This window comes from Aphelocoma coerulescens, chromosome 1A (genome assembly GCF_041296385.1).
Source record: "Aphelocoma coerulescens isolate FSJ_1873_10779 chromosome 1A, UR_Acoe_1.0, whole genome shotgun sequence".
Taxonomy (NCBI): domain Eukaryota; kingdom Metazoa; phylum Chordata; class Aves; order Passeriformes; family Corvidae; genus Aphelocoma; species Aphelocoma coerulescens.
The window spans coordinates 31,003,297-31,022,440 of record NC_091014.1 but is presented as its reverse complement, the minus strand read 5'-3'; the positions used below and the strand labels follow the sequence as shown (position 1 = coordinate 31,022,440).

Genomic DNA, 19,144 nt, shown 5'->3' with positions numbered 1-19,144 from the left:
GAACCTATCAAGGATAACATGAAGCAAAGTGGTAGACATGGAGGAAACTGTTTGTAAAGACTTTTGTACTTGCTGTATGAAAGTGACACAAAATTGAATGTTGTGCTAAGCCCTGAATTCCCCAAGTCAAGAACTCCACAGACATTCCACATAAAATACTAGTTTTCAGTTCCTCCTCCCTTTTCTATACCTCCATCATATTATACTGTCAGGTGTGAATTAAGATCCATATTTTTTGTCACTTACGTCTACGAGCATAGACTAGCAGAAGAGCTAGGATATTTGTGGGGTTTTGTTAATTAAAACTGTGGTTTCTCCATTTTTAGGCCTTTTACTCAAACAAGTTAAATTAAATATTGTTGCTGCTGTGACTCTCTAGGAATGTTTTTCTTCATCTTGCCTCATGTCTTTACTCCCTCACTGCCCTAATTACTGTTTCATTATTTGTTTAGCATGCTTGACTTTACCTGAATCGTGTACAGATTTAATTTCTTCTTTGCTTTACTATTAAATGAAAGTGTGCTTCATAGTAGACAGACATTGCATCAGTGCCCCAGAAACAGAAAGTACTATTTAGAATGTACATAAGTGAGCCTAAAAAGCCCTAAGCAGCTGGCCACTTCGAAAGATCACAGCCCAGTGTTGCAGATGAAAGATGAATTCAAGGCTCTGCTGCTACCATTACTCGGATGTCCAGCCTGCTCCTGGGAGACTCCTTTCCAACATAAAGGCACCATGGAGAGTAAGAATCCTCAAAGCAAGAAATTTTTTGCTGTTCCTGCCATCCCCTGGCATGAGTTACTCAATGGGGAAAGGAGTACTTCCCCTTCTGATGAAAAGAGAAAAAGAAGCAAGCAGAAAATTCTGTTTTCCAGCATCTGAAATCAGGGCATGTGCCTCTCATGTCTCAGCAGTCACATTTAGAAACTGCATTTCTGCCCTGCCTGTGTCATAGGGAACAATTACTGATCCCTTCTCCTTGAAAGTCATTCTGGTTAGTGAATACATTTACAAACTCTTTTTACTTTTGCCATATGTAAAATATCTATGACAATTATTATTATTTACACTTATTATTTGCTAAATAACTCTTAAATCCTGAGAATGTATTATAAGTTTTTTTAAGGCCCAGAATGTTGGGGTTTTTTCATTCTGGAATTAAAAGCAAACAAACAAACAAACAAACAAATAAAATTTTATAAGGCTGGTGCACAGGCTGGGGAGTGCACAGGCTGGATTCTGCTTGGGGTCCCAGCAGAATCACACAGAGACAAATGTTGGTTTGTATGTGAAGGACCTTCATGCCACTCTGACAGCCTAAGAGGACCTTCAAAAGGGTACAACATGACCAAGGAAATCATGTTCTCCTAGGGACTCTCCAGCAGGCACATGGCAAGCTGATACTCCACAATAATATCCTCTACATCTCCTCCTTGTATGGGATAATGATACATGAAATTTTCCCCTGCAGTAGGTTGCACCTGCACTATGCCCATCAGGATACATCTACTAAGAATAAGCTCACTTCTATTTCTGGAAATTGGGGACTGAAGACATATCATTCCTTTAAGTGGCAGGCATCATTCCAAAATCACTCCCAGCTTCAAACAGAAAGAAAAATCTGAAATTCATACCAAAAAGATCAAAACACAGATTTGACACATCAATATGAAGTAGCAATGAACTTATTTTTAGTTTTCAGTCACTGGATGCTAAATATTATCTAGAGCAGATTATGGAAAATCCGACACCGTACCCCTTCTTGTACTCTTATGCTATTGCTTAGGGAGTGGGATATGCACCTCAAAGCTTTCATCAAAGAGAGAATAATCTTTTTGTAGCTACTGCCTGTATCTCTCCAATTAAACTCTATAATTTCCTACACAAAGACTGATTCCACAACTAAGGCTAAGTGCAGACAACAGCAGTCTTCTCATTGAGTACGAAAAGAGGAAGCAGTGAGATGTTATGGCTCTTCTAAAAATAAGAGCAAGAGAAGAAATTAGGGGGTCACTTGCATGCTTTTCATTTATATTTGAAAGGTCAGTTGTGGTCTCTCTCATGAATGATGTAAAGTTTAAAATAAACTGATATCTTAATTACTGTCAGCTTGCCAGAGCTGGAATCTGATGAGCCTGCAACTCATTCAGTGGCTGGCTGAGAGCTTTTTCTTTTTATGTTGCCTTTTTTTTTACTTTTTATTTGAGGATTCTGGCTCTCAGAAATGCTTGCTCACAGTCATTTGTGTGTTATTATTAGCAAACTGTTAGACTGGCCCCTTGGCACACATTTTGTAGGACCAAAATAATTTTATTGTATTGCTTCAACATTTTACTGGAACTAAAGAGGTGAATGGACTGTGAGGCAATCACAGTAGACCTTGAATACCTTCAGCAGTATTAACTTGGTCAATGTTATTAAAATACTGAACAGGCTCTTGAAGACAGTATTTTTTACCAGCTGTCTGATTAGTTGTTTTCTATTAGGCTGAAGTCATAAATGGAAAAGAAACAGCAGGAACAAAGTTGCTGGGCATTAAGTGACAGTTCTTACTGTAATGTAAGACACAGAGATGACAACAGAAAAGAATATGCTCTATCAATCAGGTTAGAATTTTATGCAAGTATTGCCATACACACATCACTTGTTTCTACAGATGGTGGTACAACTGTTCCTATCACTACTATCAAACAAGAATGGGAAACAATCTGGCTGAAAAACAAGCTTGCAAAAACCTTAACAAATCTATGGGAAGCTTCTTTGGCAAAACAGATCACATGGTTCATTAGCTATGTCACAAGCACCACTACGAAAGTGATATGCCAACACTAGCAGCAATACCACTGCCCAGACTTTACACTAACATGACCCCTAATATATCAGGATATACTAATTGATGATATATGTAATATTGTACAAATTTATCCTGCCTAACATCCACTTTTCCTAAGTAGTGCACCATCATCCTGACTAAATCCCAGTCTGCCTAATTTCCTCTTGCAATCTTCATTCAGTTGATGCACGCTTCAGTTGATACACCCCCTTAAATTTCAGCATAAAAGCAGACACTGAAGGGTCTGCTTTTAACACAGTTGCATGATCTTTTAGAGCCTTCCAGATAAGATATTTGACAAAAAAAAGTAATGTTTTCAGACAGCATATTCTTGGTGGGTGTTTTGTTTGAAACCACCTATCCTGAAATTGCTCCCAGCATGGCACTACTGTCCATTAAAAAATCTGCAACATTTGTATGTACCCACAGTTCAGTGCAATTCCTATAATGAGTGCTTTATTCATTTATCCCAGTGTCTATGAAGATCAGATTATTATTTAATTTTAAACAAACTGCATACTGTGAACATTTGTAAGAGAGCAACCCATTAAATTCAACATTTATACAACAGCTCTAATTTACTTGCTGTATTATGATCCCTCCATTTTAAGAAATACAGATTTAGTTATATATCTTGCATTCTGTAATTTTTTATAACACGTTAAGTATTTAGTTTTTCCATCCACACCATTTAGAAAGGAACTTACAAGTATAAATCTAGGCACAATCATTGGCAATTGATTAAAATACAAACACAATACAAATACAGTCTCTGTAATCAGGCTTTTAACCAGATTTTAATACATCTTTATAATCACTTCGAATCAGAAAAATGGGCAGGTAGAAACATGTATGTTTTGTAGTAAGTTTTTAAAAACTGAGGTATCTAATATGCAGCATAAGCTAAGGATTAGTACTCATACAGACCAGTCTAAGCAAAAATGCTGGACTGAAAAAATTAAGATATTATTTTTCCAAGTATACTGCCCATTTATGCATACTGCTAAAAGTCTATTCAAATTGAAGACTATTTTAAATTTACATGATAGATCATGTTTACCTATATTGATGCAAAATGCACAGCCTGAACTTGGGGCCAAAAAACCTCCCACTGAACTCACAATTTAGGTCTGAAGTAGTACAGAGCAGCAACTGTGTGTAGGCTGAGCAGGTGCCAATTAAAACATACACATTCTACACCTTAAACACTGTGCTATTTTCCATACAATGCCCCAGAGCAATATGAAAAATAGGCAAAAACTTACTTAGGAATTTCTTCTAAGTCAAGATTTGAATGCATTTTTTGAATGCACAGTGTCATCAAATGGGTCAGTTTGTAAGCTCTCTCTGGTTTCAATAAAGCAGAAAATTAATCAAGAAATTACCACTTTCCCTTATCTCAAGTAATTCTCTCATGCAGAAAGGAAAAACAAACCAGGGGTATGTATCTTTATTTTTCATTTCCCCAAAACTTCCAATATTCTTCTATGACCTTTCACTTTCCATTGCAAAATAAAAAGCACAGCAGAACACAATACCTAACCAAATAGGAGATATGCTTAGTGATGGATCAAAATAATATAGTGGATAACAGCCAAAAGACAATGTTAAAATTCTACTTGTTCTGACCACATGCCGTGAAGATACAAAGAATGTACTAGATAAGGGCTATTTTCCATGGAAATATTTATCGTGGGAGATGTTTATCAAATGAAGTAAGCTATTTCTTGACTGAAGAACAAGAAAAGAAATTGTCTTCTAATCTTGTTTCAAGTAATAAGGAGTGTCTTGAAGATGATACTGTTCAAAGGTTGCAACGAATATTATCAACAGAAAACATCCCACTATGTCCTGAGGTCAAGATCTCTACTTCTCATCAATATAGTTTACCTACTCACTTATCTCTCTGTAAACTCAGAGTAATGAGCCCTAAATAAGGTTTCCAGCACCTGTCTCCTCCCACTTTTAGACACATAAGATCCTTGAACTTATTTCTTTTATTTTTTAGTCCGTGATAGTCATGGCTATCAGGCAGTGGCTGTCACAGACAGCAGACTGTATTATAGCGCAGTTCTAGCTACACCATTTTTCTAGTTCCTATGCAAACTCAGCAGCAGGAAATACAGAAGACAAGGACCAAAAATGCAGAAAGGGCATAGAGAAAGAAAATCCTTTCCTTTCCTCTTAATTTAAAGTGAGATGGGCAGACTAACCCTTTTCATTTGCAATTTGCAGCCTACACTGTGAGCCAAGATCTGACAGGGGGAGATTGACTGGTGCTGTTTTGTTTCCTGACTGCAGGAAGCCACAAAAAACACTACAGGCCACAAAAAACAACCAGTCACAATTTCCTCTACAAACAGTTTATCAGAGAAAAAAAAAAAAACAAAATAAATAAACAAGGATTTAAAACCAGAGTGGTCCCAAGCAATTATGCATTTAAAAAAAAAAAAAATTACATAGAGAAAGAAATTACAAAATAGCAGCTACTTAGAAAAACAGACTAGGGAAGTTAAAAACAACAAAGAGGTGAATTCATTAACTGCTTGATTCCAGAAGATCCAGAGGAGAGATTCGATGAGGATCTCAATAAAAGGAACAGTTTCTAGCCAATGAAGTCATTAAAGTAGTAGCAAATAACAGGCAGAAAATATTTCAGCATGGGCTGTACAAATCTTCTGGAGGCACGAAGATAACTGAAGCTGTAAACCCACGTTCTCATCAGAGCAATCTCTATCCACACCAGCTACACAGCCACATCAGTCAGCAATACAGTCAGCTCTTCAGTCACACTGCCTGCCATCTGCTCACAGTGTATCACAAGCAACAGCACATTTCCACTGACACACTGTGTGGGTGCAGTCCCACAGCACTCGAGCCAACACCAGGTACGGCTGCCACGGCCCCCAGCTGTCTTGGCTGCACAGTCCTTGGCCACTTCATCAGCACTGGCTCTCAAGTGATCACATCAGTTCAAGGAGCTGCTGTGGATGACAGCAGAAGCAACTGGTTTTCCATGAGATTGGCTGCCTGAGCTGGCTTGCTGTGCTGTCACATCAACAGCAGCATTGGCTCAAAGGAGGCACCAAAATGATGTGGCTGGTGTTAGGAGGGTGGGGTTGTGACAGATCTACATTGGCTCAAATTGCCATGAAACTCAACGTGCAGCAGCTAGCCTAAAATCAGATAGTACCTACGCCCATGTTGCTTGCCCAGATCACAACCACAAATATCCATAAACCAGCACTGCCCTCAGGGTTATGAATTTCTTGCCTGCTAGTTTCCTCTAAATGCTGATCCCATCTTAGTGCTGCCACAAAGATCAGTATGGTGAGAGATGGGATCATTACAGAAATAGTAGACGGGTACTGCTAGTATGAGTAAGTTCCCTATCCTGTTTCACTGAGCAACTGCACAAAGGCACAAAGCAGCAGACACTGAAGGCTGGACAGACCTTCTCTTTTTGGCAGTAAGACAGAATCAAGCCACTTTAAAATTTATGTTTAGCTATATATGATATCCACTTACAAATCCAGAAAGAACTATCATCATAACTTACCTAGATAGAAGATAATTACTCTGTAGTCAGACAAATGTGTTCTCAAAAAGAAAAATCCATGTCTTGATGAGGTCATATCCTATAAAAACTTGTTCCACTGATTGTCTAGCCTTTCAGATAAAAAAAAAAAATGCTGGCTATTTGCCACTTCCAAGCACTGGACCTTGCATTACATTTGCTGAACTAAAAGTTCTGTCCTTCAAATTTGAACAAGTCACCCTCTAATCTTCCCTTTATCCTCTCAATCCTCTCACTATCGGCTACTTTTCTAAATTTATCATCAGTTTCACCACTTTTCCTTAAACATCTTCAGTTTAACAAAATCATTTCTCTATTGGGGAAGACAGAAAGGAAAACATTCTTGTGATAGCTCTTGTTCCAGGTAAAATGTCCTCTTTATGGGAACATTTTGCATTTACTATTACACTACGGTAAAATAACCAAGTAGCCTTCATGATCCTTAATTGTTTTTCAGAATAAGTGCCTCAAGAGAAGACTGTATAAAAAGAAGTCTTTTAATGTGGCTTTGCTTGTTCATTCCTTGACACAACAGCTTTACATTTGATTTATTGAAACAATCGTGGCTCTCTCTTGATCTTAATAGAATGAGACAGACTAAGGAAATGGCCTATTGCTCATGTGCTTTGAGGTGTTCCAGTAACCATCCATCCTGCAGTCCTACCAGTATAAGAATGTGGGGCTGTCCATCTAGACCAGCAGCAACACACCCAGAATCAGCTGTTTCAAAGAGCAGTGCAAATGGCAGGAACAAAGGAATCTTCTCTACTGAAGATTTCTAGTTATCTCTAAAACGTAGACAGCCTTGAGTCCTCAGATGCAACATTCTCTACATGTAAGTTAAGACAACAACAGATATTTTTGTATATCTATATATTTATATCTCTATATATCTATAATTATAAATATATTAATATTTATTTATATATTAATATAAAGAGATATACAAATATATCTCTATATATTTACATCTAAGTTCTCAGTCTCAGAATTTAATTCAGGGCCATTTCATTACTTTCATTTAGTCCATGTACAGTATGTTCCTCAGTTAATCATATCTTGTGTACAAAAGCATTTAATTGCATTTCTTGCCTTTCCATTTTACTGACTTGCTCTTGTACTAAAACAGAGACAGGTCCTTTCTCTGTAGAATTCCCATTTTCACATGGGAGCTCTTGAGCACAGCTCTGCTAATACTTACAAGATACTTTTTCCACTTAAGTGTCTTTTGACGCGACAGGCAGAGTTGCCGCCCTAAGGAAGAATTCCTTTTCTTCAAATTGCTGAGAAAGTTACTTAATAAGACCTAGAAACTGGTCTGAAGGTGCAAAGAAGTATTTTTGTAACATGGAAAAATTGAAAATTACTGACCTCCCAAGTATTTAAAACACGTCAGCTTTCACTATTTTTATCCTTTTTTGACTGAAATCATTGAGAATTATGCTCACGTAAGTAGACACGGCATTAGTTTCCATGATGATGTAAGTTTTGGTGTACTGAGCTCTTTACAGCTCTAAACAGTAGAAGCAAGTAAAAGCAAAGCTTACAAAATTGCCACGAGTAGAAAGATAAAAGTCAGAAAGCCATTACCAGGAAGCCAGCAGATGCATCTTTTAACTTACCAAACAAGCGCTGATGGAAGAGAAATTTCCCAGCTATCAGTCCTGTGAGAATGGCAAGGAGCCACAGAAACACCTTCAAAAATCTCCAGCCTCCTCCTTCAGGGTATTTATTTGTTACAAACGAGAAACAATTACCAACAACAATAACATTGGCTTCTGTCTGGCTGTGAGATACTGGGTCCTCAGCAAATATTAAGAAGTTAAAGAAGATCACTAAGTAAGCCACAACTAAGCGAGACCATGGATGCTGGAAGTAGTAGCGGAAGTCTTTATCCATCCTCAGATACTGAAGAACTGGTTTTTGCCTGTATGTAAAGACACAAATGCAAAATGTTATAAATACCCCAAATTCTCAAAGCTTAGCACATTAAAAAAATAAAATCATTGCAACCTTGTCATCAGTAATTTTTAACACTTTAGACTTGCCTAGAAATGAAAGTTTGAATCAAAAGATTTGTTAGATCCAGGTAGAGAAAAACTGAAATTTCTCCCCATTCCAATACAAAAGGAACAACCAAACATATGTATATATTATAGCACAGGATTTTCAGTCCCAAGTATACTATTACTTTCATGCCTCCTCCATAATGGGGCATGAAAACAATAGAATGGATATAAGAACATGGCAGGCTACCTAAAAACCCAGGCTGCCTTTCCATCCACACAAAAAAATACAACACAGATTTCACAAAGGTTCATGCTAAGCCTAAATGGAATCTTTCTCCTTTTCGGAGAAAGATGGAACCAGCCCATAAGTCCAATGAGGTCTTCTACTGGAAGATTAAAAGCATATAACCCAGAAATATTAGAAACTTGGGTTCCTATGAAAGAATAACATGTTGGAAAAGTTTCTATAATTCATTCTTGCAAGTTGGGCAAGTCTGTATAAATCTTTTCATTGACTTCAGGGAGTACACCTATAGCTAGGCATATTTTCAAAACCATAAAATAAGACACCCTGAAAACAGACTGTTCTGTATGAATACAAAAACTGTATTTTGAAACCTGCCTACTTATTAAGTACTGCTATGGAAAAATGCAACTGAGCATGGTTAACGATTTAGTTGTTTGCCATTTGATTTCTTTTTCTTTTATTCACAACCAATTAGTTGCTTCATCCTCTTGAACCACTTTGTATGCACAAAGATACAAGGCCTTTGTGTTGTGGAACACAGAAATTATTCAAGCGACACAAAGTGTAGGAAAAAAAAAAATGTGTCTAGTAATATTGCTTGTTTATTATAGCATGATCCTTGAAAGATACAGTGACAAATTTTTGCAAATGTCACATGCCCGCAGCAAAAAACAAAACAAATAAACAAAAACCACACCACAAAAGATCTAAAACCCTGATCAATTACTCATCCCTTCTTGGACTTTTAACTTAGGACTTGCAAACTTAGAAATTGTATGAATTTCAATGTCTCGCTTTAGTTAGTCCCTCCAAAATTATTTTACTCCATAACCCGATTTATATTTGTAAATTTGCAAGGAATCCTGTACCTATTAAATTAAAGGGATAAAAGAATCTCTCATCAGATTCAGACAATGCATTCAGTAAATAATGGAAATAAATAATGTCCCATGATGCACAAATTACATATGAACAAGGAAAAAATATCACATTACAGAGTTAAAAAGTTGGCACAAGGAAGTGTCAGTCCTTCAAAAACTTTATGAAAAAAAAGTGATTTAAAGTAAGGGTCGTTGCCTTAGAAAATACCGCTCTGGGGAGATTAAACTGCCTTTAGAGCCGTAAGGATGCCCAAAGCTATTTCTTGTTCTCCTTTCTTTCTGTTACCTTTAAGAAAAGTTTCGGTATTGCCTTATGTGCATGAACCGTCTTAAAGCCCGAATGGGGCTGGAGATAAACAACTACATGTCCTGGTATTTTTGACAGCTGCCGGATACCCGAGAGTTATCAGACACGCAGCTGAAGACGCGTCTTCCTAGGAAGCGTTTTATAGCATCAGAAGCCAATATTAGCAATAGCAGCAGTGCCAAAGTGCTAACAAAAATCCTGCTCCTACCTACCTCAACGCCAAAAACGCGGGTGCCAAGAGCGCCGCGGACCACACGCCCATCGCAACCTGTTAAATCGACCCATTTCCCCCTGCCCCTGGCGCAGACCCGGGGACCCGCGGCCACCTCACCCCGCGCGGCTGCTGCGGCCGCCGCCGCCCCGCCGGGCACAGGGCCACGGGCCCCCGCAGCGCCGCCGCCCCGGGCCGCCCGCCGCACTCACCGCCGCGGGGGATCCGGCGCCGCGGGCGCGCTGCTGCTGCTGCGGTGCGGCTCGGCGCACCCGCGCTGCGGCTCTCGGCGGCGGGCGGCCCCGCTCCGCTCCGCTCCGCTCCGCTGCCCCCCGCGGCTGCCCGCGGCCGGCAGGGCCCCCCAGCCCCTCGGGCGCTGACAGCGGCGCTGGCTGCCGCGGCGTCCCGCCCCCCGGCCGCCGCGGGGAGGGAGCGGCTGCAGCGGCGGCAGCTGCGCTCCTCCTCTCCGCTCCGCTCCGCTCCCGGGCGCGGGCGAGAGGCACCGGCAGTGCCGCAGCCGCGGCGGCAGCGGGCGGCGCCGCTGCGGCAGGGTCCCGACGCCCCCGGCGACCGTGCCCGTCCGTGCCTGCCCCTCCCCCGGAGCCTGCCAGCAAGGACCCGAAACGTGCGCGGTGTGCCCGCGGGTGTCTTTTTTCACCCTGGAAAAGGGTGGCCGGGGAGCCAGGGGGACTTATGCAGCCGGCGAGGTGAACGAAACCCGAGAGCACTCAATTCCCACCGGTCAGACTCCAGTATTATGCAAATTTACGAACACGGGAAAGAGGCGGTCAAATCCGGATATTTATTACCCCAAAGAAAAAGCACAGGGCTGGCAATAACAGCCAGATCACTCAGGACGAGTTAGGAAAACCCTCATATTTGGGAGCGGAGGGAGGTCTACACCCAATTTACTTACTTGGGAAGGGGCAATGCTGAGGCCACGGCCAGGCTCCAGGGTGCACACACAGTCTATATGGTCACTGTGTCGGGCAAAATGCCTCTGTGCAGCCTGCCAGAGTTGTTGACATTGCACTTCAGCCGAATTGTCAACCAAAGCCTTTTAATGTGGGATGTGGTCCCTAGTGTCAGTGTGCTGGTATTGCTGACATCCCAGGAAAACAGGATGCTCTTAACATTGCATTATGACTGGGTTTTAGTGCAGTATGTACTAATTCTGGTCATTGCTGGAGACAGATAAAACGAACTTGAAGTTTCTAGACACAGCCTCAACAAATTATTGGGAAAAGTCAGGTAACTCCATTGGAGCAGGTATCTGAAATTTGGCATCAGACATCTGGCTGCTTCAGGCCAAGGCAGACAGGAACGTGGCTGAGATGCACAGAGGAATGTGGAAGGGTCATCAGAAGAGCCAGATTGCAAAAGACCAGCACAACCAGAATAAGCAGCAGAAGAGGACTTGTGAATCCCTTCTGTACTTCAGGCAATACAGTTTTATGTATCTTTGTAAATAAACCTGTTATTGAAGATCTCTAACAATCACCACATTATCATCCTCAGTGGAATAATCTGAGACCCTCATTTTTATGTAGAAAGATGCAGTACTCAGTATTTCACACTAACACACTCCAAGCTATCTTTACAGTAAAAAGAAAATTCAAATATTCATAGATGAAAAATCATGTGCAATGTGACAGTACAGAAATACAGCAAAAAGCACTGCCTGTTCATGCAACAGTTCTGTGTGTACTGCCACTCCTGCAGAACTGCCTCCTTATGTTCAACTAATGAGAATCCACAGAGGGAGGCAGCACGCACTACAAAGAGATCACAGTCTTCATGCACCTACACACCAAAAAATATTCTCTCCAGCTCAGATTGAAACCCATGCTACACTACAAAGCATCCATGAACATTTTTTCAGATAGTGAATCAGTGAGCAAGTTTTTGAAGTAACTAAGTTAATCAAATGAAAATCATCTACTTTTCTATTAAATTAACCAAAAGCATAAGTGCACCTTTTATCTCCCCCAAATTTCATGTTGCATTTGTTGTCTTAAGAGGAAGCTAATTTTTTTTTTTAAGTGTAGTGTTTCTCTCGTATAAAAAAAGATGGACTGCTCCTATTGCTTTTTAATTAAGCAATCAAGATTTCCTTGATGAAATACATACCTGAATAGCAACAATTAACAAATAATCTCAGTAAACAAGACTAATCAGGCCGCTCACTGAAAGCCAGGGACTGCCTGCAACAGAAGAATATAAACAAATTCTAATCTACAAAACTATCAGCAAACGAAAAAGCCAGCAGTAAAACCAGTAAGTTGAACCTAAAAAGCAGGCTGAATCAGGACAATGAGTCATCTTGAAATGTTAGTTTTGGTACTTGTGAATGAAACTAATCTATCAGCACTCCTACTACAAAACAGAGCTTGTGTAAAGGCTATCGTTTTACACCCACTTTCCAACAGAGCTGTGGGTATTGAACTAACCGTATATTGATACTACTAATTGATACTACAGTTTCAATTTCTGTAGAGTCATTTTACACTCAGATATGAGAAATCAGCCTTCAGCACATTAGTCTGTAACTGGGAAGTTCTCTTTTTGTCATAAATTATATGAAACTTCTCATATTTCAGTTTGTGCCCGTTGCCTCTTGTCCTTCACTGGACATCACAAGGAGTCTGGCTTCATCTTTACTCCTCCTATCAGGCTTTTAGACACATCAATAAGATCCTCTGCCTTGAACCTCCTCTCCTCAAGGTTAAACAATCACAGTTTTCTCATCCTGTCCTTCTTCTCCTTTCATCTGTGGATGCACAAATGCCTCTTCCCTGGTTTGCTTCTCATTAAAAGTATTTAATTCCCTCAAAGCTCAAAACCCCATTACTCAGAGATTGTGCTCTTAATGTGCTCTTTCTTCCATACTGCTGTTGTGGGTTGACCATGTCCAGCAGGTAAGCATCCACACAGCTGCTAGCTCACTTCCCCCTGTCTCTTCCCCTAGTGGGACAGGGGAGAGAATAGGAGAAAAAGAAAGAAAACCGGTAGGTCAACATAAAGATGGTTTAACAACTGAAGAAAAAAAAAGTGACAATTATAAAATGTAAGAAGTAAGGATTAAAAAAAGTATGCCAAGGCAACCACACGCCAAAACCCACTAGCAGACCATCAGTCTCTGATAAACAGCTTTGAAAATAACCCCTACCTCACCCTTTTCCTCTACTCAGTTTTATTGGTGAGCATGATGTTATATATTGTATGGCATCAGCTGTCCCAGCTCTGTCCTCTCCCAAATTCATGCCTACTTGCTGGTATGGGAATGTGGGCAGAATGGGAAAGAGAGATAGCCCTGATCCTGTGCAAGCATTTCTGAGCAACAGCCCAAACACTGGCATGTTTTCCACACTGTTTTAGTCATAAACACAAAACACAGCACAGTTTCACTGCTATGAAGATAGTCAACTTAATTCTGGGCCAGATCCAGTGCACCTGGAAAAACATCCTTGGAACAAAAGACTCCTCACCTTGTGATTTCACAGTCATGGTTATGGCAACCTGTCTCAGCCATACAGCTTCAGACTTATTCCTTACCTGCATCCCCAACTCATTTCTTACCATCTTCTAAAAGAAGAGAAAGCAGCACAATAAAACATGAAATAAATGGGGGAGGAAAAAAGCCACAAAAGCTGGCAACAGTTAGTGTATAACTGAAGATCTAAATAGTTCAAGAACTTAAAAGAAAGAAAAGACAAATAGATGCATCTCGTGGAAACTAAGGATGTTAAGTTAATCAGAGACAATGATTTTTCAAATACTAGTATTGATTTGCAACTAGATGTGAAAAATAGGATTGTGTAAAAGAATGTGGAACAGCAGAAAGGTTTCTACTGCATATTTGGAAAACATAAACAGCGACTGTTTTCACATTATGTAACACAAAACACTTTCCATTAAATCAATAATATGAAAGGATAGTAAACTGCACAAACTAAATTAAACATTTATTTTTAAATGGCAGGTTGAAGACTTATTAGAAAAATAAATTAAAGATAATAAATAATAAATAAAAGATAATAATTGCTGATAGACAGCAATGTTAATAATTGTTTCCTAACTGCTGAAATGCTGAGGAAATTTCACAAAACTAGAAGAAAGTTAATGTTGTAACAAGTGAAAGGGAGAAAAGCAAACACACACACACATACACACGTGCACACACACGTTAAGGCAAAAAAAAAAGTGAAAAAAGCATTTTGATATAAATTCTAACAAATGTAAGTGATGCTCCAAATAAAAATGTTAATGGAATCTTGGGATATGGGTGATTATTATGTACTTTTTGATCCTTGTCAACCAGGTTTTAGATTACTAAGAGGAAGTTAGGGATGGTTTCATCATGGTTGATAGGTTAAATCACAAAAATAAAATTTTGAGCATAATTAAATATATATATATATACATCTAATTTTACAATGCCAGTGCAACATGGAACAAAAAAGCAGTAGGAGAACCAGAACTTTACATTACTTATTGTCAAGCAGAACTTCGGTCTGAGAGTCAAATGATATAGGGCTTACCAAAATTGAAGTAGAAGCTATACTGACAATATTGAAGATGAAAGTCCAATGACAAACCTTACACTTGAATTAAATACTGACTTCTGTTCATCCAGACCAAGTTTACTCCAAGTAACCATGATTCTACTTCAAATAATCCATACTGATTTCAGACAGGCAATATATACCTAGCCTAGATGAAATCACTAAAGAACTGAGTGAGGTGAATTTACACCACTCATTAAATACTGTTTAAGTACCTCTGCTGGCTATATGGATGATTTCAGTAAAGAGAACAACTACATGTGACTTCTGCACTAGAAAAAGGAATGAATAATCAACTTGTAGCTACTCTGAAAGTTCCATGCAGAGACTTGGAGAAAACACAAATTAAGAAAAAGTGGAATCTGAGTCCATCCTTACACAGATTTTATTTCTCCACACTGTCCAAGTTGGTTGCAATGGTAAAGGAAGACTTCAGCAAAATAGAACTAAAGCTGGAAGACAAAAGGTCAGAAAAATAGTAAGCAGCAACATAAAGTCTTTCAGAAAACAAAATATGTACTAATGTTGCTGAACCCTTGACGTGTGGACCATTTGGGGGATAAGGACTTTGCTGGATGTTGTGGTCAATGGCTCCATGTCCAAGCAGAAGCCAGTGACGAGGGACCCCCTCAGGGGTCAGTAGAGGGACAGAAGTATTTGCTGGTGATATGGGATTGAATGCACCTCAGCAAGTTTCTCAAGGACGCCAATCTGTGTGTTGTGATTGACACACTGGAGGGAAAGGATGACATCCAGAAGGACCTTATCAGGCTGAAGAGGTGGGCCTATGTGAACTTCATGAAGTTTAACAAGGCCAAGTGCAAGGTCCTGCACCTGGATCAGGGCAATCCCAAACACAGGTACAGGGCAGGCAGAGAATGCATTCAGAGGTGCCCTGGAGAGAAACATAGGTGTTGGTGGATGAGAAGCTCACCATGACCTGACAACATGCACTCACAGCCCAGAAGGCCAAATGTGTCCTAGGCTACATAAAAAGTAGCATGAGCAGCAGGGCAAGGGAGAGGATTCCCCTCCTTTACTCCACTATCATGAGACACCACCTGGACTATTGTGTCGTACTCTGGGGTCCCCAGCATAAGAAGGACATGGACCTGCTGCAGAGAGTCCAGAGAAAGGCCAGCAAGGTGATCAGAAGGCTGAACACCTCTCCTGTGAAGACAGGTTGAGAGAGCTGGGGCTGTTCAGCCTGGAAGTTTACTCCATACTAAAGGAAAATTTGATTTAAAATAATGAGAGGAAATTTCTCAACCTCACGAAAAAACACAGGACAAAAAAAGTAAGTCCTGTTTCCAACATACTTTGCCTCATTATGCTCTTCTAAAGTACAATGAACAACAGTACTGTGTACAATTACAGTACAACAATGCATTGCCTCTGTAAAAAAAAATAAATCTGAAGGCTTTACTGTGTTGTCATATTAATTCACTGCATCTTGGTCCTGTTTCTGTTTAAACAAAAATAGGTGTAGCATGACATAAAAATTTTGCATCTTGAGAGAAGTACTTCTGGCATCTCAGCAGAAGTATACTTTTTTAAGCTCAAGCATAGTACGATAACTCGAACAATTACTTTATTTTCAAATCTCTGCATACCTGAAACTGGTGTATGTTATCTATTAAAATAAAAGGACTCTGATCATGCACTGCCACATACAACTGACTGAAATGGGGGAACAGAAATGCAGCCAGAGCAGGGAATGCTATGAGGTCCTGGCTGCTTCATTGGCTGTCTTGATAGAGGCTGTGGCAACCTAGATGCTGCACTAATATAAATGAAGAGAAAATCTGACGCTGCCAAAGCAGACCCTTTCAGGTGTCCTGCCCAAAAAATGGCTGGCCCAAGCAGTGGATCAAATACAAGAATACAAGTGACCTATACTTGGTAACAACTTCAATATGACTGTCCAAATGGTAGCACTCAGTGAAACAGAACTATAATCTCACTGAAAATAATCGTGTACCAATATTAAATATGAGAAAGCTAATCATAGTCTGAAGAAAATTAATAAGAACATCATGTATACACTGCTATGTCTAGAGAGCTGAGGTTTTACTGTCCGATTTTTAGTTTTGAACAAGTGATGAGAAGACCAGGTTTTGTGACCTTTCTTTAAAGCTTTTACTTGTCCTTTACAGGGATATGCAGTATCTATTATGCAAATAGACCTTTTTTTCAATGTCCAAAGAATAGCCTATGGTAAATGCCTGTTATTTTTATCTCACACTAATGCACTGTGAAAAAGCATAGTTATGCAAAAAAAAATTTCAATGATAAATGTAATAATTTATTTAGCAGCTGGAAATCTATTGAAAATGGGCAGGCACTTTGAATAACTGCCTGAGAGAACAAGTAAGGATGTACAATGCAGTCAAAATATCCTTTGTTTTTTCATTGAATATCCGTCCATTTCTAAGAGCAGTGAGTAGAATCTTTTGGAACTAAAATGAGGTACTGGAGTCCTTCAGCTTATGCTGAGACATAGCACACATCTGAGTTTGTGTGCGCCTGTGAGGGTCTTATTCTGGTGGGAATTAAGTGCAAGGAGCTGAGCACTAAAAAGCAGCCTTAAGTGCTAGAAGCGAACAATGCAACTACTTCAGGTTGCACTGCAATTCTTCCTCCTACCCTTTTTCCACATTTCTATTTCAACAGTAAGCACTGCAGAGTAAGCATCTGTATTAGAGTTTTTTTCTCTAACATCTCAGAAATGCTGTCCACAAACAATTAGTAATATAACCCCTAACTGGCCTCAGTTTATCCCTTTTGGGATAAATATTCCCATGTTTTCTTGCTACTATTTTCATATAGTAATTTATGGGTGGAAACTGGGTGTCACTTCTAAATGACTCAGGTGAAAAGCCTGTCTGACTGAATACTTCTTCTGCAAGTAGGACCCCACGAGTAGGAGAAATCCTTTGTCCCTTTCTTCCACCTCAGCTTAGACATCCCTCAGAGAGGTCTTAGCTGTCCTCATGATGCCTACATAAAAAAAAGTGGAATTATCTAAAAACGGTTTGAACCTTTTCCTATTTTCTTTGGAAATTTGGATAAGACCATAAAGCAGCAATAAGAAGCATAAAAGGAGCCGTTGGAAGGAACCTGATACTTAGTGGATAAGGAATTGGTTGTACAGTTGCATCCACACAGTAGTGGTCAACGTCTCAATGGCAGGATGGAGATCAGCGATGAGTGGTGTTCCTCAAGGGTCTGTATTAGGACCCATACGCCTTGCTTCCGAGTCAGTGACTTAAACAATGGGATCAAGTGCACCCTCAGCAAGTTTGCAGACAACACCAAGCTGAGTGGGGCAGTTGCCTTGCCTGAGGAATGGGATGCCATCCACAGGGACCTGGACAAGCTCAAGAAGTGAGTCCATGTGAAACTCATGTGGTTCAGTAAGGTCAAGTGAAAAGTCCTGCACCTGGGTTGGGGTAATCTCTGTAATCATTAAGGCTGGGGTATGAGTGGATTGAAAGCATCCCGGCTGAGAAGGACTTGGGGGTACTGGTGGATGAGGAAAAAAGGTAATGAGCCAGCAATGTCTGCTTGCAGCCCAGAAAGTAAACTGTACTCTGGGCTACATAAAAAGAAGTGTGGCCAGCAGGTTCAGGGAGGCAATTTTACCCCTCTACTCAGCCCTGGTGAGATTCCACCTGAAGCACTGCATCCATCTCTGGAGTCCTCAGCACAGGAAAGACATGGAGCTGTTTAAGAGAGTCCAGAGGAGGCCCATAAAAATAATCAGAGGGATAGAATACCTTTCTTAAAAGAAAAGGCTGAGAGAGTTGGGGGTGTGGAGAAGACTTCTCCTTGCAGTTTTTCAATACTGAAAAGGTGTTTATAAGAAAGATGAGAACGGTCAAAGGAAAAGGGATAATGGTTTTAAACTGAAAGAGAGTAGATTCAGACTAGATATAAGGAAGATATTTTCTACAAAGAGGTTGGTCAAACACTGGAAAACGTAATCCAGAGAGGCAAAAGATGTCCCATCCCTGGTAACATTCAAGGTCAGGCTGGATGGGGCTCTGAGCAACCTGATATAGTTGAGGATTTCTCTGCTCATTGCAGAAAGTTAGACTAGATGACTAGACTAGATGTCCCTGCCAACCCAAAATATTCTATGATTCTATGATCTATTACATCATAGCCATACATACCATGGAGAAACAGGCAGGAATCTGGGAACTCAGAAAGACTAGGCAAAATGTCAAAGAAAATATAAGATAAATGATCAAAACTTGGAAATATTGATACTCCTAGGCTACAAAGTAAAAGCTCTCAGCAAGGCCCAAAGACTCTGCAGCACTCTGATTAAGAAAGGAAGTGATTTAGGACTTTGTCTTCAGCATAAAGTGCAAACAATGCCTTGGCCAGAGCTGTGTTTGCTTCCTCTGGAATTAGTTTGTCCTAACTGCACCTTATCAAGAGAGGAACTGCCATCCCTATAGTGATGGAAAACAAGATAAACAATTGCATATAATCAGCACAGTGCT

At 40.0% G+C, this 19,144-nt stretch overlaps 1 protein-coding gene across 1 annotated transcript in view; it reads right to left on the bottom strand.

Moving 5' to 3' along the window:
• Nucleotides 1–10,379, bottom strand: part of TMEM117 (transmembrane protein 117) — a 193,789-nt gene extending 183,410 nt beyond the window's left edge. Inside the window, exons 1-2 of the mRNA XM_068997868.1 lie at nucleotides 10,278–10,379; nucleotides 8,033–8,337 (exon numbers count right to left, since the gene is read on the bottom strand). Of these exons, the coding sequence (XP_068853969.1) occupies nucleotides 8,033–8,309 (277 nt within the window). The 5' untranslated portion in view covers nucleotides 8,310–8,337; nucleotides 10,278–10,379. The remainder of the gene's footprint in view (nucleotides 1–8,032; nucleotides 8,338–10,277) is intronic.
• Between the last annotated feature and the right edge of the window lie 8,765 nt (nucleotides 10,380–19,144).